This window comes from Ambystoma mexicanum, chromosome 3p, assembly GCF_040938575.1.
Source record: "Ambystoma mexicanum isolate Mex_15411 chromosome 3p, UKY_AmexF1_1, whole genome shotgun sequence".
Classification (NCBI taxonomy): Eukaryota; Metazoa; Chordata; class Amphibia; order Caudata; family Ambystomatidae; genus Ambystoma; species Ambystoma mexicanum.
Genome location: NC_090925.1, coordinates 886,545,780 through 886,573,672, shown reverse-complemented (window position 1 = coordinate 886,573,672; position 27,893 = coordinate 886,545,780). Strand labels below are relative to the sequence as shown.

Genomic DNA, 27,893 nt, shown 5'->3' with positions numbered 1-27,893 from the left:
GCCGAGATATCTCATGTAACAAAAAAGTAACAAGCCATTGAATGGCCACATACCGAAATCACCAAAAAAAGGCCCTGGCACTGGGGAGAAATACCCATGGCACTTAAAGGGTTAAGTATTTTAATATTGTTTAACTGAGTTGTGGACACTGGCAGGTGCACTGGCCATGTAGGTGGGGGGGGAACATGCAGGGCTGTTAGGGAGGCTAGTGGAGGTGGCAGCGAGACGTGAAAGGGACCTCGAATGCAGGACGGGCCCAGACCCAACCAGAGGCACAGGGTACCTTCTGGAGAGATTACACAAGCCCAACTCGTCAATTCAGGATAGAGATGCCAACTAACCAATTCCACTAACAATTTCCTCCTCTGCATACGCCTCTCAAACTCCAAACCAAACACAACCACAAACCTACAGCACAACAAACCGCACAAACTTCACTACACTGCAACAACAAAACAAAAGAAAACACATAGACTCGTGCAACAGTACACGACTACTACCGGCCGCAAACACCACTGACCCAGCCAACGGACCCACCGGGCTGAGGCCGCCAACAGCACATCACTGCACTCACGCATTTTTCCAGCCTCCTCCAACTAACTCACCCTCCCTCCCTTTTTTTCAGAGCCGCCAGAGCGCCAGGGGACCACTCCGGTGGTGATAGTGCGCGATACAAATGTCCTTTAACATTAACATCACTTTGCCCTAGTCAGATGTCACTCAGCGCTCCATGGTGTCTAATGGTGTGTGCTGTGCAGACCTCCATCCACTCGCTCAACGTGAGGGGACATTCGGTATGGTTGTCTGAGTGCATGGCATCTCTCAGACACTCGATGCAGTATAGGCACAACACAGGGGGTCCCAAGTGTAGCTCTTCTCCTGCTGTTCCAGTATGACGGCGGTGAGGGGGTGGTATTTAGGATAAATGCGTCTACCGGCTCCTCTCATGTTCCCTTACATCTTTTCGAGTCAATGGCGACAGCTGATCTCCAAATAGTGTCATGACAGGTGGCCTTCTTCGTTACAATAACTTCAGATCGGTGCATTCGTAAAATCCAGGCTCTGTTGGCAGAAAAAACATTTACTGTATTCTACTGAGACAGTGATTCTTCGAACTCACCCTTCTTTTTTACCCAACATCATATTAGACTTCTGCATGAATAATTCTGCTGGCTTTCTTTCCTAATCCATTGTCGGAGTTGGAAAGGTTCCTCTACTGCCGCCTGGATGTGGAAAGAGCCCTAAGATCCACAGATTCTATATGGATAAGATGTGTATAGGCGCGTTATAAATGCCATATCATACCATATCAGAGGGCTCAAAGGCGCCCAGGGCTGCTATATTGAGATGGGTTGCCTCATGTATATTGGAAAGCTTCTTGTGAGGATAAAAGAGGCTTTAGTTGCTTTCCAGAGACATGTACTCTGGGGCACAATTACCAGAGCAGCAACTTGGGCTACCCCTTCTGCATTGCGCAGTCTTTACTTTCTGGATGCGAGCACGAAGGCTGCTGCTTGATTCGGCGAAGCAGTCTTTCTAAAATCTCTTCAACCAAGCTGGAAATGGACCGTCCCCCACAGCCCCACCATGTTAATTCTGTGGTTGGGCATCTCCCAGAAGAATGAAGGAAAGGAGGTGGGACATAGTAGTAAGAAAGTTACTAACCATAGTGACTACTGTACCTTTTCCTTTAGACGCCCGCCCTCATTCTGCTCTAAGAATTGCTTGGCCGTCAGTCAGGCACCAACCTCGCAAGTAGGAAAAGTACTGAAGGGCGTGGCATGGTGAGGCGGTGCTGAGGCCAGGCACGCCCCCATCTTCGCCGAAATAAAAGAACAAAAATACCATCATGTGTTGGTGCTGCAAAGATAAATGCACTGGACCCTCCCGCTGGAGGAAAGGGGACTCTGTCCTAGAAGTACAGCAGTCCCTGTGGTAGGTAACGCTTTCCACAAAACACAAGATTGCCTACTCCCTTCCTACATGGAGATAACTGCAGACCAGTGCTTTCCAGCTTCTTTCCAGAACCATTCATGATTCCCCATCCTCCCCGCAGAAGTATCCATTTAAGGACCAGTGCAATTAATGGTGATGACCGGATTTATCACTGGACCATTACAGATGTTTACATTTTATTTCTTTGCTTTTTTATATACACTGATGTGATGTGATATGTCTGTATGTTGTATGGGCATGAGAAAGATGGTCCGGTTAGAACGTGGAGCTCTAACATCTTTGTTGATCTTTCAACCACAGGATGAGATTGAAGAGCTGCGCTCGGAGATGCTGGAGATGAGGGACGTGTACATGGAGGAGGACGTGTACCAGCTGCAGGAGCTCCGGCAGCAGCTGGAGCAGGTGAACAAGACCTGCCGCATCCTGCAGTACCGGCTGCGGAAGGCTGAGAGGCGGAGCCTGCGGGTGGCCCAGACTGGTCACGTGGATGGAGAGTTCATCCACAGCTTGGAGCAAGACGTCAAAGTAAGTGCAACACATCATCACTCTTGGTCCCTTCTGATTTCATAGTATGCTATGGGGTGGCAGAGAATATGAATAGCATGTTGCCTGTGTTTCTTTTTTATATACAGTGCATTCTTTCAGGTGTGTGTGGGGGGTATAGATGATGTGTGGCCCCAGACTGCCTCTTGCAAAATGGGATGAAAATGAGGGGCACCAGAAGAGAGGTGGGCAATGTCTCAGAGCCATATACTGGGAACAATCTTTTTTTTGTTATCAAGAATTAAGTACCCTTGCATCTGGACAAAAATGTAGAAATGTTGAAGTCCATTAACAGGGACCATATTGTAGTATATATGGCTAGAATAGGTATACGTAATATAAATCTGCCAGGAGTTAGTAGTGGATCTTTACAGTACATCTGCATTAAGGAAATACAGTGGATTGCATACAGTTGGCTTTGTAAAGACATTCTGAACAGTGCCACACAAAAGGTTAATTTTAAAATGACACACAATTTGAATTGGTGATCAAGTGAGCAAATTGGCTGAACATTGGCTGGAGATTATGAGCCTGATTCATGGAGCAATTCCCTATGGGATTGCGCCATTATAAAACACTTATGTGAATCACGCCCTATGTCCTTTAAAAGTTTGGCTATGGAAGTAGAAGTTGTACAGTTGTACTAGATGAAACCTGGCAATGTTTATATCACTCGGTTAATTTATGGAAGAGATTTGGGGAAGGCCAATAGAATTAAGAAAAGAGGTGGGAGACATGAGTTCTGGGTATCCAGTAAAAATCTGGGAATCCTCGGTTATCTTATTGTTTCCCTTACTTAAAGCAAAGAAAACCTTCTATTTTGTAGACTGAAGCTTCTTAATGGGTGCTGTTGCTCCCAACCAATGGGACATTGAGTTGCTAGACCCTTAAACCCTCATCTTCGTCTCCTCAGATTCTAACCGCGTATCACACTGATGGAAATACTTTTTCCTCTGAGAAAATGTCTTCTTTCGAAATGTATTCATGTCATCACGTCTACAAGAAGTTCTTCTTTGGAAAAAAAAAAAAGGAGTTTATTCCTTCATCAACTCCTCTGCGAATATATCTTCTTCTTTGGAAGTTTAATTCTTGTCATCAAGTCTTCAAGAAGTTTTGTCATCTTCTGTATAGATAAGTGGGGATAGAAGGCAGGAAGCAAGCCTTGGTTAAGGCCTGTGCCACATATGTCCTTAAAAATGTCTTTGAGGGGGACAGGCACACAGACTGTATCTACTGCTTGAACCCCTACCACACAGTAGAAAAGTGTGAGATTTGTGAGGGGTTTAGTACTGAGCCCTTAAAAGACAGGAATCGTTGCCTTGCATGCTGGTTAAACAAGGGAAACTACCCTGAGTCTAACTACCCCTCCGACATCAAGAGCACAAGGAGTGTGGCCATCCCCAAGGAAAAAAGCACGCTCTAAAGAGAGAGCCAGGTCAGAAGACAGACCATTCAAAAAACATAAGCGCCATGACACACATGGCCATGAGCTGTCATCGAGGCGGGCGTCTTGTCGTCGATGTCTCTAAAACCCTCTTTGTCATCAGGCAAATAGGCGATCAGCCGGTCGTCAAGCAAATCGACAGATAAAAAAGCCAGGAAACCTTCCACGGAGACCACGACAACAAGCCAGGGTACTACCCTCCTGTCGTCGAGCAAACAACATAAAGCTAACGTCCTCTCAGCTGCAACTACATCATCAACGGCAACATCCACATCATTGACGGCATCGTCGTCAAGTAAGCATAAGCCAACAGAGGCCCCCAAGGCGGATCTAACAAAATCCTTGTTGGCAATCTCGTGGACTCCTCTGTCGATGAGTCAACACTCATCAAATAAATGAAAGAAACAACTACATTGACAGGTGACAAACTTCTGTGTGCAATGGATATAGGGCCTCCAACAAAAAGTAGGTCTTCGTCGGCCTCGTCAACGGTAAAACAAAGCCCCTCTACCACTAAAAGGTTTCAGGAAACTGGGACTAATGTCTCAGGTAAATCTACTCCTAAAACCCTCCCAGACAAAGTACACAATACTATGCAGCAAAAGGACACTCCCCAACCAGAGGCAGTACATCTGCAGGTGATTCCTTCACCAGTTACACCCATTGCTTACTCTGAAGTTATCCCGGAAGAGATCCTGCAACATGAAACTGACACTGATTGATTTTGAAGCACAGCAGGCACAGTCTTCAGATTCTGAAGAGTCTGTAATCATGCAGGAACAACAGCAAATTCCAACATCTCCTATAGTCCCTTCGACCCTAGGGAGGAAGATTCCTCTCTTTACCTCTTCCGGACACCAACAGGGACAACAGTACTTGGAGGAAGTACCCCACCCAAGCCCAGGACCAAGTCACCTGGGTGCACGGTATTACCCAAATTGACCTTTTACAATTGGCCTTTTGCACAATTGACCTAATTATAGTGGTCCTAATTGACCTTCTGCACAATTGACCTTGATATTATTTGAGTTATTTTATATATGTATTGGGTTGGTTTTGGATTATAAATAATATAAGGAGATTGGGTGGGGGGGTTGCGGGGGATTTTGGATAGGGTGGGGGTCGCGAGGGGTTTCCCCCTGCATATATGTCCTAATTGACCTTCTAAATTAGGTCAATTCTCCCGAGGTCAATTCTCTCGAGGTCAATTCTCCCGAGGTCCATTGTGAAAAGGTCAATTAGTATACAACCGGGTGCACACCCTGCTCAGGCGGAAACGAGAGCCCTGTTTACAAATCCACAGGCGTTCTTGTCCGTGCAGGGTCTGTCCTCATTACAGAGGGTCATTAAACAACTGGATTCCGCTTTAGCTAAGCTGCTCCAGCACCCACACGTTCCATCACTGCAAGCACCCATACAAGTTCCTCAGCCACATCGATGGGCAAGGTCAAGATCTACGACATGGTTTAGGACACAATCTTCCAACAGGCTTTCTAGGTTCAGGTCATGCTCAAGATCCAGATTATGGCTGGGGTCACAGGACAGAGGTAGGTTACCCAGACGGCATAGGTCTCCAACACCCCTTCAACAAAGGCACTCTCTGCATCGAAGGCAAGAGAAGGAAGAGGAGAGCTCACTGGCACCGAGGGGGATGCCCCCATGACTCAACATCAACCTCATCGCACACACCCCAAAGGGATAATGGCTGGGATACAGACTCACCGGTTGATGACCCTCCATACGGGGCACAAAAACCCTCCCCACCAGACAACATCTCGGCTTTTCATAATATGATCACTAAGGCCTGCCAAGAGTTTGGCCTCATTGCATCTGAGGACAAAAAGGATTGCTTCCTATTTGATTACATGGGGAAGATAAGGAAGGCAGTAGTCACCATGCCAATTTTAGATCATTACATTACATATATAAAGCGCAACTATGGGCCCGTAGGCATGAAGGCGCTAACAAAAAATACAAGACATAAAACAAGAAAGGGCGCCTATACTAGCCTAAACCAATCCTATCTAGGATAGTCACAGTAAACAAACTACTGGCAATATCATTCCTAGACAGTGCTACCCCGAGGTCCTGCTTATGAAAAGAGAAAGGTTTTAAGTTCTTTCTTGAGAGCGGCCAGAATTTTAAGTTCGCGCAGATAATCTGGGAGTAGGTTCCACAGGATGGGAGCTTTGAAAGCAAAAGCCCCGTTCTCCGCTTTTAAGGTCTTTGGTCTAAGTTGCTCTAGGAGATTCTGAGCACCGGATTTTAACGCTGTGGTGTTTACTTTATCATTGATGTAGCACTGAAGATAAGGAAGCATCATTTGCGTTCTACATTTAAATGTTATAACCAGTGTTTGAAATTTAATTCTGTCCTCCACAGGAAGCCAGTGAAGCCCCCTCCTGGCAGCAGAAACATGTTCGCGCCTGGAAAGCCCCACTACAACTCTTATGGCCCAGTTCTGAAACTGTTGTAGTTTCTGTAGAGACAACTTACTGATACCTAATAAAAGGCTACAACAATAATCTAGTTTGGTCCCTAGTATCGCTCTTGCTACAGTTTCAGCGCTTTTCAGAGATATAAGGGGCTTCAAGTATGACAGTAATTTAACATAATATACTGATGAAGACACGACCGAGGATACGTGTGCTTTCATGTTGAGAGACTGGTCGAGGGTAACGCCCAATATTTTCGTTTTTGGGAGTGGGCATATAATATCGTCCCCCAGCGTAAAAGAGCTATAGGCATGATTTAAGGCCTTCAGTGAGTGTGGTGAACCTACAATCATTAACTTGGTCTTAGCCCTATTCAATACCAGATAATTATTCAACTTCCAGTTTTCGATCAAGCTGAAGATTCGGCTCACTTCCAGCTCGTCCAGTACATGAGAACCAGTTAGATGCACCACACATTGGGTGTCATCGGCGTAATTTGAAAAAATTACACCCTCCTGCTCCAACATATAGAAAAACGGTGCCATGAAGAGATTGTAGAAACATGGTGAGGTGCTAGCTCCCTGTGGAACTCCATAAAGATCTGGAATTGAGTTAGCTTCTGCGTTATCCGAACATACACTACTGTGTCTGTGTCTGTGTTCTAAAAAGGAAGCGATCCAAGCAGCGGCCTGGTTGGAGAAGTTAGCCACTTCCTTGAGCCTCATGTTCAGTATAGAGTGTGCGATTAAATCGAAAGGCTGCAGATTGATCCAATGATATGATCAATGATAGCCCACTCTTGTCCATTTGTGTTAATAACCTAGATTTTAACTCCAAAAGAGAGGTCTCAGTTCTGAACTGTTTTCTGAAGCCTGATTGATGAGAGTGCAGTATGGGATGTTTATTCAAGTGTTCGGCAATCTGATGGTAAGCCACTCGATCAAGAATTTTCAACAAGAATGGAGTATTTGAAATGGGGCGGAAGTTCAAAGGATTATCTCTTGACAATCCTGGTTTCTTGATGATAGGGGTAACTTTAGTTTTTTTTAGTTCCAAAGGTACTTTCCCTTGCTTAAGTGATGCGTTAACAACGAAACAGATTGCTTTAACTAAGGACGGAGCACAGGATTTGATGATCGTAGAAGAACATGCATCACCTCTGCACTGTGATGGTTTCATCTGCCCTATTATATTTTCAAGTTCAGTTTCAGTTATTGAATGAAAATTGAAAATGTGAATATCTGGATTCCTTATAAAGACATTAGGTGTCGTAATATCCGAGGAAGCCGAAATGTATGGGAGGCTGGTCTAAAAGTAATGAGGCATCCTTTTACTGAACCTGCAGTGAAGAGCTGATTAGACAAAAGGTTTAATCCTCCGAATTTGGCACCAAAGTTCCTCACCTCACAGCCATCCCCAGTATCGGTCATTTTGGTGACTGCTAGGTTGAAGGCCTGCTCGGACAAGAAAAAGTGTGCAGTGCCCCGGAGAACGAGGGCCGCAGGCAGGATGCTTTTGGCAAAAAAGTGCTGGAAATAGAGGCCAAGGCGGCCAGCTCCCTGGCCATTGTCGTTCATTACGATCGGGAGATGTGGCATAGCTAGCACCCATACTGGAACATCTCCCAGAAGACAAAAGAAAGGATGCCAAAGCAATTCTCAAAGAGGGGAAGAGACCTCAAACCACAATATTAACATTGCAGTAGACCTGGCTGAAACAGGTTTCAAACAAATCAGCAATGGAATGGTATTAAGAAGCCATGGTTGGCTCAGGTGCACAGATTTTCGACAGGAATTGCATCATAAGGTGGTCGACATGGCTTCTGAAGGAGATAACCTCAAGAGCATAAAATTCGACTCAGACACAGTATGCTCCCTCACGTCATTACAGAACCGGCGGTCCTTTTGGCCCTTCAGGGTAGCCTCAGGAAGCGCAGGATCTTCTGCCTCTATTAGAGGAGGTAGACCTTATACCAAAAGTTCCACCTACTATTCGCAAGTATATCAGAGGACAAAAGACTTCAGGCAAACGCAGAGGCGTAAGCAAACTCCAGGTTCCCTGGGAGGTCGGCAAGGTAAACCACAACAATGACTGTTACCCAAGGCAAAAGCAGGTGGGGGGGATGTGTCGGTGTATGTCCAAAACTGGAAACATGTAACATCGGACAGGTGGGTACTGGAGGCAGTAACCCACAGACATCTACTAGAATTTACACAGCTTCCACCCAAAATCCCCCCAAATCATCACACACCTGCTCACATAAAAGTGTTATTACAGGAAGTACAACACATGTTGTCAAAAGGGCCAAAGAAAAAGTTCTAAGGTGCGACAGAGGGCGAGGGGTTTATTGCAGATATTTTGTCGTCCAGTAACCAGACTGCAAATGCCGACCCATCTTAGATTTACGCCGCAGAACAAGTTCATAAAGAGGCAAGAATTCACCATTGTGACACTGCAGCAGGTCAAAGAGGCAGCGCAGCCCAACAACTATCTGGCTTCCCTGGCCCTCGAGGATGCATACATCACATACAAATTGACCCAAAACCCAGGAAGTATTTGTGCTTCGTGTTACAAGATACCCATTTCCAGTTTCGAGTGTTGCCATTCGGCCTAAAGTCGGTCCCCCTTGCATTCACCAAGTGCCTCGCTGCAATAGACAACAGCCTGCGCAGGGAAAGCCACCACATCTACCCCTATTTGGACGACTAGTTGGTATGAGCACCCACACTGGCTGGGGCACAGCGCTCCACATCGCAAATAGTCCAATGTCTTCAAGACCTGATATTTGCCATAAATTACAAGAAGTCCTCACTTCGGTCATGCAAGAGATTCGTTTTTCTTAGCGCAGAATTCTCCACGGAAGAGCCAAGAGTACGGCCATCTGCAGGGAAAGTGGACACACTTGTCTCTCTAATCCCAACCTTCAAACTAGGACAATGGCTAACAGTGCACCACTGCATGCGGCTCCTGGGAACTATGGCCTTGTGTATCCCGCTGATACCAAACTGCAGACTACAGATGATCATTGCATAGAATTGGTCCCAAATTTCAGGAACATGGGGAGACAAGATACAGGTCTCAGCCAAGCTGGCTCAGAAACATCAGTGGTTGTCAAACGGGCGCAACATCACAAAAGGGAATCTGTTTCAGGATCTACCATATCATAAACCGCTCTTCATCGAAGCCTCCATGTTGGCCTGGAGAGCCCACATCGGCCAGCTCCATGTCAAAGGACTGTGGACAACCGAGGAAGCTACACTCCACATCAATGTGCTGGAGCTAAGGGCAGTTAGATGGGCGCTAAAATCCTTCCTGCCAGTGCTAAAGGGGCAATCGGTCAGGATCTTATTAGACAATGCTGCAACAATGAATTACCTCAGGAAATAGGGGGGCCGAAGGCCCAGGACCCTGTCCATAGAGACATAACACATTTGGCGCTGGGAAATACCCTACGGCATCTTTTTGCACGCGTTCCATCTCCCAGGTATCCAGAACCAGGTGGCAGACCGCTTAAGCAGGCAAGCAATTCAAAATCAAGAGTGGGAGCTCAACGACAGCCACCTGCAGATGCTTTTTCAACAGTGGGGTCACCCATCCATGGACCTATATGCCACTAGTCACAACAAAAAGTTAATTCAATTTGCCAGCAGAGCCCCACAGGAGGGATCCATGGGGGACGTGTTCTCCTTTCCATGGAGCAACCTATTTTCCCACGCGTTCCCTCTCTTCACGGTCATACCCCGGGTAGCTCCTCCGTGCGTTTGCTAATAATCATATATGACGTTTTTAGAGACCCTAAGACTTTGAGTACATAGTGTTTGTCTCTCTACCTATGGCAGTACGGAATAAAATGATTGTTTAGGGGTAAAAATGCAACAATAATTCTCTGAGTGGTTTTAGGTATTCTTTGAAGCTACTTATTTCCGTAAAAAAACATTTGTTTTATTGTACAGGCCCTCTTCGATTAGATAACACAATAGTAGAGCTCTTATCAGCAGCATGTATTGCTGAGGTCATTGCTCTGAGCACCGTAGCAAGAACACCTGGAATCAAGGGGGCAGACGTCTGCAGATCTATTGCTCCCTTTTTTTGGTTGGGAAAATTTGCCAGTTTTTAGGGTAGGAATTGGGCAGGTAGACCGCTCATCTCGAGCAAGTAGCATGCTGTTAGAAGGTCCACATGGCCATCATCTGTGCGCAAAAGCAAATGTTGTAGCCGCTGTTCCAACATGGAATTTTTTAGAATAAGAAATGTTACTTTATGGGACAGGCTGCCTTCCTAGAGGACAACGGGACACTTCATGAACGCTTCTCATGACAAGTCAGTATAACGTTTAAAGACAAATAATGTCATGGATGAACAGACAACCCGACAGAGGACGTGTAGGAGCAATCATTTTCGAATCCTTTCCGAAAATAAAACAAAAAAACTCTCAAAACACTGTGTTCGATTGCTGTACTTAATAGTAATGGTCACTGCCCAAATTAACATGCCCGGGGAAAGCAAGGGCCATTAATGTGTTGGCACTGGGCTATTATTATCCGGTACGGCCCACCAAATGGGGCACTATTTCCATTCAACAGCCGTGTTGCTAATGCCTGTTTTATTTTGGTGAGAAAAGCTGCCTGTGCCGATGGTGATCCATTAGTGGTGGTTAAGATAAAGTAAGTATGTAGACGGTTTGGTAGCCCAAAGTCGGATGGTGTCTGGGCCGTAAGTTGGGGGATGGAGCTGGATCCCATGACAGTGAGGGACACGTCAGAAAATGGAGACATGCGTAAGGCGGTTCTGACCACCAGTATGGAATGTGAGCTTGGATGTGTAAGTCAAGCCTGCATTCCTGTCAACCTGACTGGCTTCATCTTTACTGTGATTGCTCATTTTTCACTTTTAAATGGCTTTGAAATACCACCAACTTAAACATCAAGTGTGCCCTTAGATACCCATGTTGCACCTTCCACCGTCCCTTCATTTTTCCCTAATAGCATACCAGCTTTATCCATTGCCACTGACAGATGCTAATCCAATGAGACATTATTTTTTGTATTAACTCCACCCCAAACAGTTAGGTCTATAGAACTGTTAGTCAATCAGTAGTGTAGCAGACCCACAATTCCCGGCCTGTTGTATATTAGATCAAGTTTCAGTCAAAATCATCTAATTTCCCACCCACAAAAACCTTAGAATGAAAATGTGACCTACCCAGAATTTGAAGAGAGCAAGGCATTTCCCATCTTTTGGGGGCACTGCACATACATATTGAGGACAAACATTTATGTTGTTAGGCCAAACACCTCAATTTATTAAACGTGGTGCTCCAAAGAGCTGTCCTCGGTTTAGGAGCCCTTGAAGAGGTGTTCTTGGCTGATCACGTGTGTGGTAGCCAGAAGCTTCTGCTTTTTCTAGGACTTCAAGCCCATTTCACTCACTAAGATGACCACATCCTTCAAGATCACAAGACAGTGAGCGATCTGCATAGAACTCCTTATACGTGGAGAAGCGCCCTGGTGGATTAATATCAGCCACTGGTAGATCACTGACAAGAAAATGGCGTAGGTTGACTGCTGCTCACTTACTCAAACATTCCCAGCAAGCAAAACCGAGTCTCAAACTTCAGCAGCCTACAGTCAAATCTCATGAATGCCACTGAGGATGCAGGGAACAAGCACCATTTGGGAAGCTTTGGGAGGTGTGAGAGGCCGTGCTGGGAAGGCATACGTGTGATGCCGGCTATAGGCTTCCTATGTCTTAGCTGAGCTCTCATTGGCCTATTTGGGTGCTCAGAAGCAGAAGCATGTTGAATAGATAGAACCTGAATGCCCTTTGGCTAACTTCATGGTTGTGCATTCAGAGCTCAAAAGGGGTGCTGTGGGGTGCATTAATGAACAGGTACAGATTGCTGTAGAGGGAGAATCTTTAAAAGCTCAAGGTCGAGGCAAAAGTATTTCTAAAAATGAAAATAATGCATCCTGAAGCCACTGTGCATCTATGACTTATAATAATGTTAAGGAAAACGTTGTGGCCTTGTTCGAGTCTGAAAAACGACTTCCATGTTGCAAACATTCTAATTATAACAAGGCTTGAAAACGGTGCAGTAGGGCAACACATTATGTTTTTTGTTTGTGACAAGGCGTTATAATGCCTCTGCTACAGGTGGACACTGTCAGGGGTTAACAGAAGGCAGCCATTTCAATATTCTGGTTTGTGCCTGGCTAGGGGCCTGCGACCTTTGGACTACAACGCCCTTCACCCCGCGCCACGAGTCGCCAGGATAGACAATTGTGAATGATCATGGCAATCATATTTTGGGTGCCACAGGTTGCAGACCCCTGTTCTAGACCTTTCTGCTGCCCTTGTTGAGCTGAGACCTAGCTCCCTTGTTGTCGAGGAAACGCTGGCTCTCCAGCTCTCTGAGGAACTTTCTAGAGAAGGTTAACGCTGGCCCCTTGCACATTCATAGCGATCCACCCTCTTCCTCTTCATATCCAATACAGGGATCGAAATAAAGTGTTGGCGAGCAGCAGCTCAGTAAGCAGACACCACCTCTATGGAAGGGTCATCTAGTGTATAACGATCGGAAAATCTAACATTTGTGTCAATTTTATCAACCCATTAGACTTTAAATGCTTTGCAACGCCATTTTTTTCTGCTGTGAGATAGCTTTGTGATCAGCTCTGGTGATTCGGCTGTGCTCGTGAACCTGTCTTGTTTTAAGTGCGTATTTTCTTTTGATTGAATCATCTTGTTATTGTATACCGTATAAAGCCCGCTTTGTTCGTCGTATGCGGATTGAAATGTAGTAAAACTAAAAATGGATAGATAGATTCAAGTGATAATGGATTAATTGCTGCTCTAGAAACCATTCCCCAGACATGGCGCTGGGAGAGGCACACACCGTGTAAGATTGAGCTCGTCCTTGTAGCGCGTAAGGACAGTTTCTCCCTGGCAGCCAGGCCTGCTGCTGAGTCAGGAAAATGTAGCCTCTGGAACAAGACGCGCGATAATGGCTTTTGTGAGAGTGTGTGTCTTTCTCAATTAGAGGCCTTGAAAACCAGGACCGATCTGGCAGCCGAGAGACCGCCTTTGTGAGATTAACGCGGATCTCTTGTTATGGGCGCTCTGGACCCCGCGTTAGGAGCTCGGCCCCATTGCAAGGGGCGTTTCCTACTTGCGTTAGTTGTTGGGTTGGGCTGCGGAAACACCGAACTGTAGTTAATTGAAATGACTAAGAAACGATGTAAAGAAATCCCTTTTTCAACTATCCCAGGAGATGAGCATCGTATACAGTACAATATCCCCCGCAGGACGCCCGTTACTGTTCCTTTGAGGCCAGAGGGACAATATGTGGTCTGGTGGGTACGGTGTAGAATGTAGAAAGAAGAGGTTCTTGACACAACTTTCCCACACGTTGAATAGGGAAAGCTGTGCAACCGTGTTATCGCCATTTGCATCTTCCCTTGTCTGTCAACATTGACATTGCTCAGAAGCCAGTTTGATTACAAAAAAACCTGGCCATAATGTCCATCACTGTGTTACACAATACAGTGCAATACAAATCGACCTGCACACTGACTCACTGTGGTCCTGGTCTGCCAAACGTTATGCTTTAATCAACGCTAGAAGGCACCACCAAAGCAGGGAAAACACGTCATCAAAGATAATCCAATTGCGTAACCCCCAACCAGTGACGTCGCCAGGAATCAAATTTAGGAGGGGCACAGAGGGGGCCAAAGACAAAAGTAGGGGGGGGGCACCGACAAAAGTAGTGGGGGCGCCTATGAAAGGTAATGTGTGACGTCACAAGCACTCCTGCAGATAGGCTTTTGTGCACACCAACTTCCCACACCCCATTGTACCTCCACTCCCATCAGAATGCAGGCACGAAACCATTCAGTGACTAATGGCCCATCATTAGCAGTTTCCGGTGCTACTTTCTGCTACTTTCTGATGGGAGGGGCAGCAACTGGCACTGCACACTATGGAGGTCGCTGTGCAGGAACACCTGCGAAGTGGCTCGTGCTCATGTACATACCGTTGCCAGAATGCATACCAAGATCACTGCTAGCTTTCAGGCAAAAGGAGAGTATTTCTCCTTTTGCCTGAAAGCGCTTGAGAAAGGAAGGAGAGCTGTGTGATATGCAGACATTTGCCTTAGTGAGTGTCACAAATAACACTGCGAAGGGAGAACGCAGTCACTGCTCACCTTAGGTAGGGGGGCACAGGGGAGGGCACAGGATTTCAGAGGGGGGGCACTAGCACCTCCACCCCCCGTCAGCGACGCCACTGCCCCAAACCTATCAGATTGGCTGATCCACAACCCATCCTAGTGAGCTGAAGGACTCTGATCACTCTGACATGTTTAGTGTGCTATAAGAACCTTAATAAAGTAAACACGGTGTGTCATAATTACAGCGCAATACTCAGCTGTAACAGGAAAGTGTGTGATAAATTGTCAAGGTGGAGCATTTGATCATGGTGTTGAACACACTCTGTAGCCTAGTCCTGCTCCTTGACCTTTGCCCTAGTGTCTCAGGTAACAGAGGATTGGTAAGTGGAGATAATATGATGCTTAGACAACCGAAGATTAAAAGGGACCAGACATTGTGACCTGTGGAAGAGGTCAATTCCACTGCACCAGAGTATTGGCGAATAATATAGGTTTCTGCCACAGTGGAACATTTTTACAAATTCGGCATGGCTACTCCTACAGAAGAGCTGGCTGCATTGTGGCGATTAGTTTGGTCTTTTAGGTGACACCTCTGACACACATATGAGCCCAAACTATTATATTTTAGTACAGACAGGAGGGAGATGGGGTGTGAGGAGGGACACACAGACTGTGGATGTGTTTTGGTTAATTACCCACCAACTACTTGCCCACTACCCCACCTAATTTGCCACTTCCACCCCAGCGTTTTTTTGAGACCGCTCTTTCAAGCAGTGACATCAAACGTGCTGTGTAGGGCCTGTCAGTGTTTTTTGTTAAAGCAGTCTTCTGACATGTAATGGCAATGGCTTAATTGGACATAGAAATGAATACTGATGTAATAAAATGTCTTAACCAATTGTGCCTTCAGTCACTTGATTAATAGGCAGGAGCTGTGTCCTTGCACCCACTCCTTGCACTAAGTTCCTGTTAAAAACAAGCCTTGGCAAAGCCAACAGTTTTGGCTTGTTTATAGGTATTAGACCTTTTCCCAGCACTACAATCGTATGAGCAGGTACTCGCAGCTTTTTCCATCTTTTACAATCTTATGGCCAGGTAGTACCACCATGGCAGTGCCCCGCAAATGCCTATGCCATGACTACACAAAACAGAAAACTGTTTGTTTTGTCAGTGCTTGTTTTTGTTGTGGCTGCCTCTTTGCTCAGAGAAGGCGGCTTAAGAGAGAAGGCATTGGGAAGAAAAGGTTTGTCTGCCCTTGCATGCGTGAGGAGGACCTGCTCAGTCATCAAAGTGTAGCCAAAGAAAGACTTTTGAGTCTGAGTGACCTTGAACATGTGGTCGTTTTTTAATTTAAATGAAGCTGCACAGGTTTCTTATTGTGGAGCATGGCCACTGCCTTGGAGAGTGGTTGCAGTTCGTAATGGCTGCCTATTTAGAGCCAGTAAAGTACTTCCCAGCCAGATCAGAGGAAAGTCTGGACCAAGGCATTCATTCCCCACTGTGGATTCATGCTTCGTGGGCCCTGTTTATTCCACCGTGATGGGAGTTTCTCATAGCTCTCAACTTTTGAGTCCCCAGGGCGGGTGACAGCAGAGGATCTGAGGTTGTGTGGGTGAACGCCCAGCCAACATTGAAGTGAATGGGTGAGTAATGTGATACCCGCCAAAAGCGTGTGTGTTTGGAGTTATGCGTTTCTAGAGAAAAGGGACATTTTTACTGGAAGCTGAATGGTCTGCGTAGGTTAAGGAGCGCTTACTTGACTGATCGCTAACAGTCCCCTAGATGTGACTTCCAATAAGGCCATTTCAGGTTCAAGGCTCCGACCTGCAGACCTACGTGGTTGCTCTTTCGACCCAATGTTTAATTCCTGCTTCTTTAAGGAACATTTTCAGGCCAAATTGATCTTCTATATTTTTTCCTTGTTGGAAGAACCCCAGGCAGTATTTGGGCCTTATTGTCTACTTGTGGTGTCCTTACTATATCTATATACAATATAGGGGATGGCCGTGTCTATATCGTTGGATGAATCCCCAGACTGTGGGTCCCACCATTGCCAGCATGTGACTAATGAAGTCCTAAATTCCCTGGGATGCTTTGGTGCTATTTCCATTACCCAGTGGACTGCAGACCTACAGTGTGGAAACTGACTAATGTTTGGGGCTTCCATCTGGATCTATAGGTGCCTCCTGCGCCCAGCCACAAGTCAGTTCCACTTATCGGTCAGTAATGCCACCTTCGCACCTCAAACAATCACATCTCATTCACTCTTTCAATTTCACGTCAGTTCATCACATCACAATTAAGGACACTTGACTCTTCCCACCCCAATCACTTCTGAAGCAATGGCCTAATTATGCCTAAATCACCCAATCACACACTCAAACTTTCAAAAACCAGCAAAGGTTTACTCAGTATCTGGTGCAGATTGAGATCAAAATGCTCTTGACCTCAAGTAGAGTTGTGAGGATGGCTGTTTTCCAGGATGTGGGTGGTGCTTTATGGACACCTTAACAAAAGAGAATGTCTCAGGGAAGGAGTGTCCCAAAGTTACCCAGTACTCAATGACGCCAGGGCTGCGTCTCTCAATGACGCCAGGGCTGCGTCTCTCAATGACACCAGGGCTACGTCTCTGAATGACGCCAGGGCTGCGTCTCTCAATGGCACCGGGGCTGAGTCTCTCCCGTAGATGAACACAACAACCAGTAAGCGTCTAGTCTCATGTTTCTTGTTGTTGTTAGATCTCTTTATTATGAAGTTAACAATACTTCAATTCTGCTCATCAGTGCAACCCATTCATTTTTCAAATTGCCGAAGATTCTGAAGTACTATGCAAGTGCTGCATATCACACAAGTATTGCGTGCATCCAATCAACTTTATGTAATCCTTATTCCCAAAATATGCAGCACTCCCACATGATAGCCAATCAAGTACATCATTAAATGTGAGTAGATCAAGTTACCCGAGCTCTGCCCTCTGTCCTCTAGTTGCATCACCCTTCACTAGGCGTAAAGCCCCTCACCCGTGTAATAAGCCATGCTACCTGTGCCCTGTCCCCAGCCAGTAGCCTTTCTCCTCTGTTCATCTATAGAGGGACCCACATCTTCATTTACAATTTGCCACGTATACATTCCCTCTCTTACAACTTCCTCCTTCTAATACATATTTTATTCCTTCCATTAATATCCTTTAATCATTCAAGTAGGATTAGTGTCCAATGGGTATTGAAGTGCATTCAATAGAGTGCCCCATTCTAGTGTCATGAGGCCCCCCTTGATCAGATGCTCTGAGCTGCACCAATATTGCTAATTCAGTTTTAGTCCCGGAAATTAAATTGTTTACCACTGTCTCAAATATTAGACCTCTGTTTAACTTCTTGTTCCATGTCTTGCCCGCTCAGCATTTACCACGCTGCGTTTGGCATGCCGCCCATTTCCTTGCAGTACCCCCGTCCTTGTTATGCAAATGCAAGACAGGGGGATGCTCTCCCTTGCCAGCCCCCCCCCCAACCATCCTTCTTCACCTCCAGCCCTCCACCCATCCACTTGTCCCATGGCACTTCCTGCACGATTCTCATGCTGTGTTGTAAGTGCCATGCTGTAACCTCCACCCCACAAACATACCTTAATCATGCTTCGTTACCGCAGAGCAATTGTCACATGGTAAAGACCAGTGCTTCAGTTGCTGCACAGTTAAGACATGTCACCTGACGACCACATTTCGGCAATTCTTCTCTTTGCCAAAATGATGGAAATGTTTGTGAACATGGCTATGGCTTTGTCCTCTTTCCTCCAGCTTACAAGCACTAAAATACACGTATAGACCCCTCTAATCTCCTCTTCTTTGTTAACTGTCACTTTTCCCCAAAGGATTTTATCACAGGGCAGTCCCAAATCATATGTATAAAGAAAGGCTCCATGTTGAGTCACTTGAAACCTCTCCTCGGCTTAGTATTATCAAATGTACACAATGTGTGAAGGCTAAGGTAGGTAAGGTGTAGATATTGTAATCAAATCACCTTAGATTTAGCACTCCTGCTCATGTCTTTATGCCTTACCCCACTGTTGGTCGAATAGCCCACCCCTAAATCCTGATACCATCATCCATCTCGGACCTTCACATTCACCTGAGGCATATTGGCACGTACAATTCTTGTATGATCCGGAGGCATTTCCCCAAGTGCAGGAAAGAACATGGAGCACCAGTGGTCTCCCGTTTCTGTGAACGGTTGGCCAATGTGATCATGCTGCATTCTGTTTATCTGCATACTATATGCATTTCCCAGTCTGTAAAGCAAATTCACTTGGTAGATTCTTGAAAGGGATAACTCCCGGCTCTTAAATAAAGTGGCACATTCTAGTGCAACCAACCTTATTTTAAGAAACATCCATCTTCCGGGTTTTACTATGAAACACCTCGGTCCCCAAATTGGAGTTCTCTCAATAAAGGTATTTCCCCCATTTGATCCTCATAGTCGGGCAGGACCGTACTGTGATTCGCTAGGCGGTCTCGTTCTGGGGTGTTCCACCACCCAACCCCCAACAACCTGCCCCAGACCTCTGTGATGCATACTGCAAACAAACTGCAAAGTATTGCAATTCTATGTCTAAGAACGCCATTTTATTGGCTTGAGTTTAAAGTGTTCCGACACCCTTCATGAATCTGTCTCTGTCCCTGTGTTCTTAATCTCAGCTTTGAAAGATTTCCTCATGCTCAGCACTACAGATAAGGGGTTTATCGGCCACTTTTACTCCTTAGAAATAGGCGAATACTCCTAAAACATAAAAAAAAATGTAAAAATACTCCCGACAAAAATAGGAAACCGACACATAGGACCTTGTGCCCTTGCTTTCACTCACACAGCTCCATGTTTGGACCAGAAGTACATGTAGTACCATAGACAGAAACAACTGCTATTACTGCCTGATGGGAAGAAGTGAACATCTATCTTTTAAAGTGTATGAATAGCTAGGTGCAAAGAAATAAAAATATTTCAGTTTTCCAGTTAAAACATATTTTTACTCTCTTATAAAATACTCCCACTGGCAAGTGGACTTAGCTTTTTACTCCCTGAAAAATCATTTTACTCACAACTTTAAAAGATAGGCAGTAAAATACTAATTCTTCAAATATCATATCTGGAGCACTGCTCACGCTTTTTCTTGGTCTGACCTCCATCCTGGAGTCTGTTAGCAACTCTGTATGTAGTAGTGCCGTAGTAGAGCTGGCGTTCAACCGAGGACCTGAGTCGCAGAAAGATAAGACGCTGCCCTAAGTTTTGACAGGGTACTCACTTTTCCTCTTACCACCTCCCCCTCCACCCGGGTCTTGGTTCCCCAGTCATCCACTCCAGCTGCTCTCTTTTGCACTTGGCGCCTCTCCCCAAACCTTGCTTCTGCAAGTAAATGCCCTAGACCATTCTCTCTCTCTCTCTCTCTCTCTTCCCCTCTCTCTCTTCTCTATCTTTTTCTCTCTCCCTCTTCTCTCTCTCTCTCTTTCTCACTTCATTCTGGACTTTCTGGGTCACCCTTCTTCCAACATTCTGGGCTTTTCTCTCCCCAGTCTCCTGGGTCTTTCTTTTGTCAGCCCCCTGGGTCTCCTAATTCCCTACTTCTAGGGGTCTATTTTCCTCCAGCCTGCTTCTCCTCCCCTGTAGTACCCTGTCTCATTTACCCTGGCCTTCTGGTCCTCTCCTCCAGACTCCTGCTTTTACTCCAGCTAATTCTCCTCCATCTCCTTCTGTTCACCTTTCCACTCAGCTCTGATTGAGCTCTTCCACTTAACTTCCACCACAGTCATCCCGCTAATGGTCTGCCTTTTATAGGGCTTTGGATCCATCTTCCAGTCACTTTCTGGTTTGAGGGGACTAGAGTGCTTCTTTTGATTGCTGAGGTAGAGATTGGCTGATATTCTCCACCCCTGAAGCCCTGATGTGGATCTTGGGATTGGCTTGTCCTCCCATCGGTGGTCCTCTCTCTGCCTGCCACAGCCTGGCTCTAACTGGTCTCAGTGCATGAGTGTGTAGCCGTTGGGAGGTGACTGATGGATTGCTTGTACTAGATCTCCTGGTGGTTCAGGTCCCGCTTATTCCTCCTGTAGCATGTCTGGTTTCTTTACCCATGTGAGGGGAGTCGTGCATGCAGGCACGTCTTCACAGCATTGCCTCTCCTCGATTCCTTTAAAGGCACAGGACTATCTAAGGTGGCTATGTGATAAGCTCCTGCTTGTAGCATAGAGGAGGTAACCGGGGAACTCTACCAATTCCATCTCTGGTCCCAGCATCACGTGGCTTGTGGCAGCACTCAGACCTTTTGGCAACCACCTGCATCCGCCAGTAAAGTCAGGCAGGGGACTTTGTCACAGAACTCGTAAGGCTCTCCACATCACTCATTATCCATCTCCTGTCTCGCACATTTCTGTGTCCTCTCATGGGCTCACCAACACTGCATGCCTCCCTGGCCCACATGGCTTCTGCCTTCTTGAAGGGGGATGTTCCACAATGTTTCACCAAGCCCCTTATCTGTGTCATTTTACCCAGGTGATGACACAACATTGTGATTGAGTCCTCTGTGGGTCCCTTATGATTCAGTCACCAATGGAGCAGGAAGTCCAGTGCCCTTTTCCAACTTACCACTAAAAGTCATGACACATGGTGTTGAGTTCTTTACCATTAGTCGACTCTTCAATGCTACTTAGAATATCTTTCATCTTAGTCATAGCGTCCTCATTTAAAACCATGCCAGGAATGTCGGGGAAGTGAGAGAAGCAGTGAGCTCTGAATTTGTGTTGAGAGAGAAGGGAAGAGTTATAAACACCATGTACTATGGTGAAAAGGTTGCTTCTCTTACGAGACCACAGCCTCGTCATCACACACCTACCACATGTGGCTTGGTAATGTAGTAATGATATGCTGTTCCCCACACTTGAATTTGCTTGATGCAAACTCATTGAGGTGACGTGTGATGCTAGCTAATCCAGTGTGTCTAATTTATCCTGCTGGCAATGAGTTTACTCCTCTTCCTGTAATAAATCTGTTCCTGGTTTCTACAAAGACTTTGGTGCCTTCATTGTTTTCCCGCTTTTCAATGCAGCCTGCCTGTTCTTGCCAGAGGGGGGACCCAGTCTTCATACACAATGCACCCCCACTGGGATTTGCTTCACACTCCCTTGTCTAAAACTGTGGCTCTGACTGGGGTCTCCAACACGGCATCCCTACTTTGGCCTGCCTCCCACTTCCACAGTTTTCTGATGCTCTGACTCAGATCCAGAACCAGGTCTAGGTCCCTGATCACCTTTGAAGAGCCCCTTAACGTCTGCACCTTCTCTGACTAAACTCACCCCTGTTCTGCGGCCTGCACTCCTCTCCTCTGTCCATTTCCTGCCTTTAGAAATAGTCCATTCTAGCCACGTGTATTCTAAATTTCCCCCTTTCCAGCAATCTATGGACCAAGGCCTACCAATCCCAGAGAGAAGGTGAACCCGTCCTCCACGCTGCCTGCTGTACCAGTGTGCCTGTCTGCGGGATCAAGTAGTAAGGTATGAACTACCACATCAGTCACACGCACTGACATTGCCAGCTTGTAGATTGAGGGAAGGGCTTTTAGTCTCTGAGTGGGGTGGTACCACTGAGGGTAGGTCAGTGTACCCATCCAGTCAACCCAGGCCCCACTCCTACTGTGGCAAGGCGCTGGCGTGTTGCCACTTTCAGAGGAGGACCTGCACACCCACACATCACACTCATATCATATCACACAATTGTACTGGCAAATTGTAGGGTTTACCTTTCCAGATAATCTACACAACTAGTCATAGCATCCATTTCTCAACCCCTAATTTTTTCCGGTGTTCGGTTTTAAACCTGAGAGTTCCTCAGGTGAGGGAGTCACCTACCTAACAGTCTCACCTTCTAGGCCCATACTGGAGGGTGAACAAGGATAGTTGTTGCTCATTGCTAACTTTAGGGACCGGTCCACCAAGAGCCTCGTTTTAGAGCGCACTACATGTCGCTGAATTCAGTTTACTAGTGTGCCTGAATCTGGCTACAAAGAGTAGTGAGGTGGCATCTTAAACAGTAAGTCCTCATGTAGATACATTTGTGGAGTGTGCCCTGATATCCTTCAGTTTGCTTGTCTGGAGCCCTCACCCAGGGGTGAGGTGGTATCTTTATGGTAAATCCACCCATATATACCTCTCTGGAGTATACACTTGGCACCCTTCATTTTGCTTGTCTGGGTGGCTGGAGCCCTCACTACGCCAAAGTGCCTAATTTAGTTTACTATTACCAGAGCCACCTAGTCTATACCAAACTCATCTCCTAGCCACTCAATAGGAGTTATCAAGGCTAGTAGAGGACGCAACCTCACCCACTTACCCATTTTTTATTGTGTCTATATCCTGGTTGTGAGAGCCCTGTATTTCTTTAGGACCATGAGAGTGGGCCTCTAGAGATGGTCTTTGCCTGGAACTCGTTTGTGCGGAGTGCCAGACCTGCCTGCTTGCCTGAATCCAAGTAGTTTTCCAGGGATGCCTGGGAATTGTACTTAACACTCCTTCTGTAAGTGGACCAGTAGCTTGGCATTACCATGCCCCCTGTCCTGCAACAGTTTATCATCTAACCCCTTCCCTAGTTGAGTGCCTGTGAGTGTGCATCTGTCAGTGCTTATGAGCGATTGTGAGTGCGCTAGAGTAACCCTGGTTGACAGACTTGGATAGTAGAGACTCAGTAGTGCTGACCTTCGCCCTGTAGTGATTTAGTATTTCTCAAGACATCTTAGTTTGTGTACAACACCTTTTTACCTATCAGAATGGGAAATTCCGCAAGCCAGGGAGTGAGCCTTTCGCCTGATTCCACTGTGGCACTCATGGCTACAGTGCATGGCCCAGTCATTGTCAGATGGATGTTATTATGGCATGAACAGATCAAGCATCAAAACTTCTTGAAGGTCTGACCCCTCGAAGGCTCATTTGATGAGACTCGCCTGGCTACGGTGTGTGAGATTCTTATAAGGGACAAAGGGAAGTCAGCATTTAGGCAGTGGGAGGGCTTACACATTGTGTTCCCAGCAAAGTGCGTCTAATGGCAAAGAAGGGGCTGAAACAACAAGTGTACCTAGAAAAAAATCTTGAACAGCAGAATCTAGAGAAGATGAGAAATTACCCCAGTTCTAGGTGTGACCCCTGCCTGTTCCCAGTGTTACCCCAATAACTCCTTCCTCCCCAGAGGATGTTCTAGATTTTTCTGCGTTTGTTCCCACACCCAGCTATTCTGCTCCCTTCCCAGTCCCTGGCCCATGTGTGTATTCACCTGCTGCCTTAGCCCCTGTGCTGTCTGACCCCACTGCACCTGCACCTCCTTTAGTATGATCTACCGCTGAGCACCCTGCGATGGCCAGCCAGGTCGTGGCTACAAGGTCCACTGACCAGGTCCGTGCTTCCCCGGTCCCTGTGTTACCCCTAGTGCCAAGCTCTAAACAGGCACAAGACCTTCATCGGTTAGAGGTGCAAATGTAAGATCTCTTCCCCACTGTGTAGAGACTAGGAGGACCAGAGCAACTGTCTAAAGGTATGGTGTGGAACACCCTGCCATTGAGCAGTACCGCAAGAAGGCAGGGGATCTAAGGTTAGCTAAAGATTTCCTGGCCCAAGCCCTCTCTTCCCTCAAAGTAAGGGATGCTGATGTAATTAATTACCTGTAACAAGGCCAGGGAATCTGACACCGACTCTTCCTCCTCAGAAGAGTCTCATCCATGAGGACCTTGGCTGCCCCTCCAGGCATTCACATTAGCCGCGGTCCACCAGCCCTGGTCCCCAGTAGAGATACTGAGCCTAAAGGGCCAGTTCCCCAATGTTAGGAAGAGCCCTCAGGAATGTGTAGTGTTCCTGAGGGATGTGATAGCCACCTATGTCCCTTCTCTGGCTGACATGCGCCAGTTACTGAGGACACTCCGGTCCTCCGACCAGTTGGCCACCATTATGACCAAGGCTAACAGGACCATAGCAATTGACCTTCAAAAGCTGCCTGAGAAGACAGAAGGTGACAGAGTGACTCCAGCTAATCCTGCCCTGCCCCAGAAGTTAGAAGAAATTGTAAATGCAATAGCAGAACACTACCCTGCAGCCACTGATTTTTAAAGGATGAAATCATGCAAGCAGCATAAAAATGTGGATGTGGCTGAACATCTTGAGAGGGTAAAACGGGTCTTCCAGCAATACTCTGAGATGGATGACCCTGTTAAGACAGCTAGGCCCCTGATTGTCACCCAGTTTGTAGAGGGTCTGCTGCCAAAGGCAAGCGCAGACATCAAGTGGATGTGTGTGGGGTGGGACCGCATGTCCTATTCCAGCATCTTGGCACAAGCCAGGCACTACTGCAGCCAGCATAGGAAGAAGCAGGAGAACACTAAAGAGAAATTAATGCAGCTGAGGTTTGCCACTCTGCAAAATGCAGGCTGATGCAGCCGCTGCCGATGCTATGCCTGCTTCTCCAGACCTGGATGAGACTGCCCTCCAGATGGTGCATGCACCCTATGGCGGCCAGTATGGGGCCTCGAGAGGACAGCATGGATTTAGCAGGAGAGGAAGAGGAGGAACCATTTACCACTCCCAGATGCCCCCTATTAAACCCCAGTACTGGGGATATCAGAACCCCCAGTACATGCCCCAACCCGTCCCAGGACAGTATCCACCGCCAGGCCAGTACCAATCCCAGTTGGGCCCCCCTCGTGCATCAGGAATATGCGCCTATTGTAAGTAATCGGGCCATTGGAATTACAGCTGTCCTCAGCGGATCCAGCATGACCAGAACCAGGCCGCAGCCCTGTCTGCTCAGGCCCATTAACAGCTACCTGGACCAAACCGGCCTCGTCACTTTTAGCTTCCCGCTCAGCCTAGACCCCCAAATCAGAATGCTGGTTCTGACCGAGCATCCCAGCCTGAACTACCCCAGGCGGGAAACCCAGAAAAATGCTTCTCATCCCCCAGCTCGCAGTCAGAACTCCTCTGGTACCACCTTGCAACCCTGGTCCCAGCAACCAGGCCACAGTTCATTCCATTTCCCTCAATCCTAACAGAATTGGACCCAGATGAAGTACACCCAGCAACCCAACTACTTGCCCTAACCATGCCCTTCCCATCCAGTGGCCCCTATGTGACAGCCCAGGTAGGTAACACGCATGCCAGGATGCTGGTGGACACAGGAGCCTCCTTCAGCACACTGAGGCTGGGAGAGTTCCCCGAAACCCCAGTGTCTGGACAGACAGTCACAGTTGTAGGGGTAGAGGGCATCCCCTCCAAGTTGCTTGTCACCTTGCCCGCTAGGGTTCGTCTGGGTACCCTTACTGGCATGCAGGCTTTAATGTTGGGCGCGTCCTCCCCTGAAAACCTGCTTGGGGTGGATTTCCTGAGAAAGGTTGGTGCAGTGATCTTTTGCAAAAAGGGTTGAGGCGGCACTCTCTACTTCCCAGACAATCCTGATGAGTTCTTCATGGAGATCTGCAAAACCAGAGCCCAAACAGAGGGATTCAGAAATCGCTACCCTACCTTCTCTGTTAGGGTTCTGATGGAGGTGGATGAGCAGAAGCTGGCACCAGTACCAGACACCCTGTGGGCATCCCAGAACACAGAAGTAGGACTGATCAAATCTGCTCAGCCCCTTCATACATCAGATTCCCCAGTACCTTATCAGGCCAGATGCTGAAAGGGGGCTGGTCTCTGTCATTAATGCCTTGTTAAGACAGGACATCCTGGCCATGGCACGGTCCTCTGCGAATAGTGCCATCATGGCAGTGGAAAAAGCCCAATTCTAACAACTATCGCCTAGTTCAGGACCTCAAACCCATTAACCTTATAGTGGATCCCTGACAGCCGTCACCCCAAATTCTGCCACTCTGTTATCTGCCATCCATGTGACTGCTTCCCACTTAAGTGTCATCGATCTTTGCAGTGCCTTCTTCAGTGTCCCTCTGCATCTAGACTCCTGACATCTGTTCGCCTTTTCCTTTAAGGGTGTCCAGAGGATTTGGAAAAGAATGCCAATGGGGTATAGCCATGCCCCTACAGTGTTCTCCCAAATTCTCCACCAGGACTTCTCGGAGATCGTGCTGCCCAGCTCCAGCGAGCTTTTGATGTATGTGGATGTTCTGCTCTACGACAGAGGAACTGTGCACTCTTGACATGGTTCATCTTCGCACTGAGCTAGCTAGCAGGGCCCACAAGGCATCAAAGGCAAAGCTGTAGTCCCGCAAAACAGAGGTGAAGTATCTGTGGCAGATCATCAGCACGGGGTGCAGGTCCCTGGATCTGGAGAGAGTGAAGGCTGTCTATGCCCTACCTACCGAGTGACTCCGAGCAACCTGCGCTTCCTAGATGTAGCAGGTTACTGCTGGTAGTGGATCTGTGATTATGCTATCTTAGTAAGGCCACTGCAGGAGGCCGCCCTGTCAGACAGGTAGACCCTGTGCCTTGGACCCGTGAGCAAAGGGAAGCCTTTGTACGAGTCAAAGCAGCCCTGTGCACTGCACCTGCATTGGGCTTGCCTGACTACAACAAACGTTTCATCCTTTAGTGTCATAAGAGGAAAGGAACAGCTTCAGGGCTACTGCTTCAAGATCATTGTGGTGCACTGCATCCTCTGGTCTGCTACAGCACTCCACTTGACCCTGTTGCTACTGCCCTACCTTCCTGCTTGCACACTATTGCGAGCTGTGTCCCTGGTTCAGAAGTGCAAAAATAATGTCCAGGACAGTGAGCTTGTTGTTTGGGTACACCACTCTATGCACACTCTCTTGACAAATAGCAGGACCCAAAATCTTTCTCCAGCACGCAAAATGAGATATGAGGAGACCCTTTTCAACAATAACAACATCACCATAGTGAGGACTCCCAGTTTCAACATTACCTCCATAGTGCATGCCTGTGATGAGTACCTCGAGGAGCATGACTGCCTCTAGGTAGTACATCAACAGGTTACCGTCCACCCTGACCTGTCGCCATTCCAATCCTTGGGGTCGAGTACACTATTTGTGGATGGAGCCGCACACCAGAAAATGTCTGATGCGGGCCCTCATATACGGTTATGCCATTGTGTCCTGGGATGAACTGAACAACACCTTAAATATCTTGTAAGCAGAACACATATCTCCCCCTTGTTCTGCCCAAGTGGCAGAGCTCGTGGCCCTCACCAGAGCCTGCACACTGATGTCAGAGAAGCAGGTTAATATCTTCACTGATAGTAGGTTAGCCCCTGGGGTGGGAGAGAGAGAACAACTCACTTTGTTCAGCAATGTCACATCTGCCTGCTTTGTAACATTGGTAAGTCAGTGAAGGTTGCAGCTGGCTCCCCCCACGACCCCC

At 47.1% G+C, this 27,893-nt stretch overlaps 1 protein-coding gene across 2 annotated transcripts in view; it reads left to right on the top strand.

The window, feature by feature from the left end:
- MTCL2 (microtubule crosslinking factor 2) overlaps positions 1-27,893 on the top strand; it is a 524,903-nt gene that overhangs the window by 191,542 nt on the left and 305,468 nt on the right. For both annotated transcript variants that reach the window (XM_069652111.1, XM_069652110.1), the window contains exon 2: positions 2,257-2,481. In XM_069652111.1, coding sequence (XP_069508212.1) covers positions 2,257-2,481 — 225 coding nt within the window. The remainder of the gene's footprint in view (positions 1-2,256; positions 2,482-27,893) is intronic.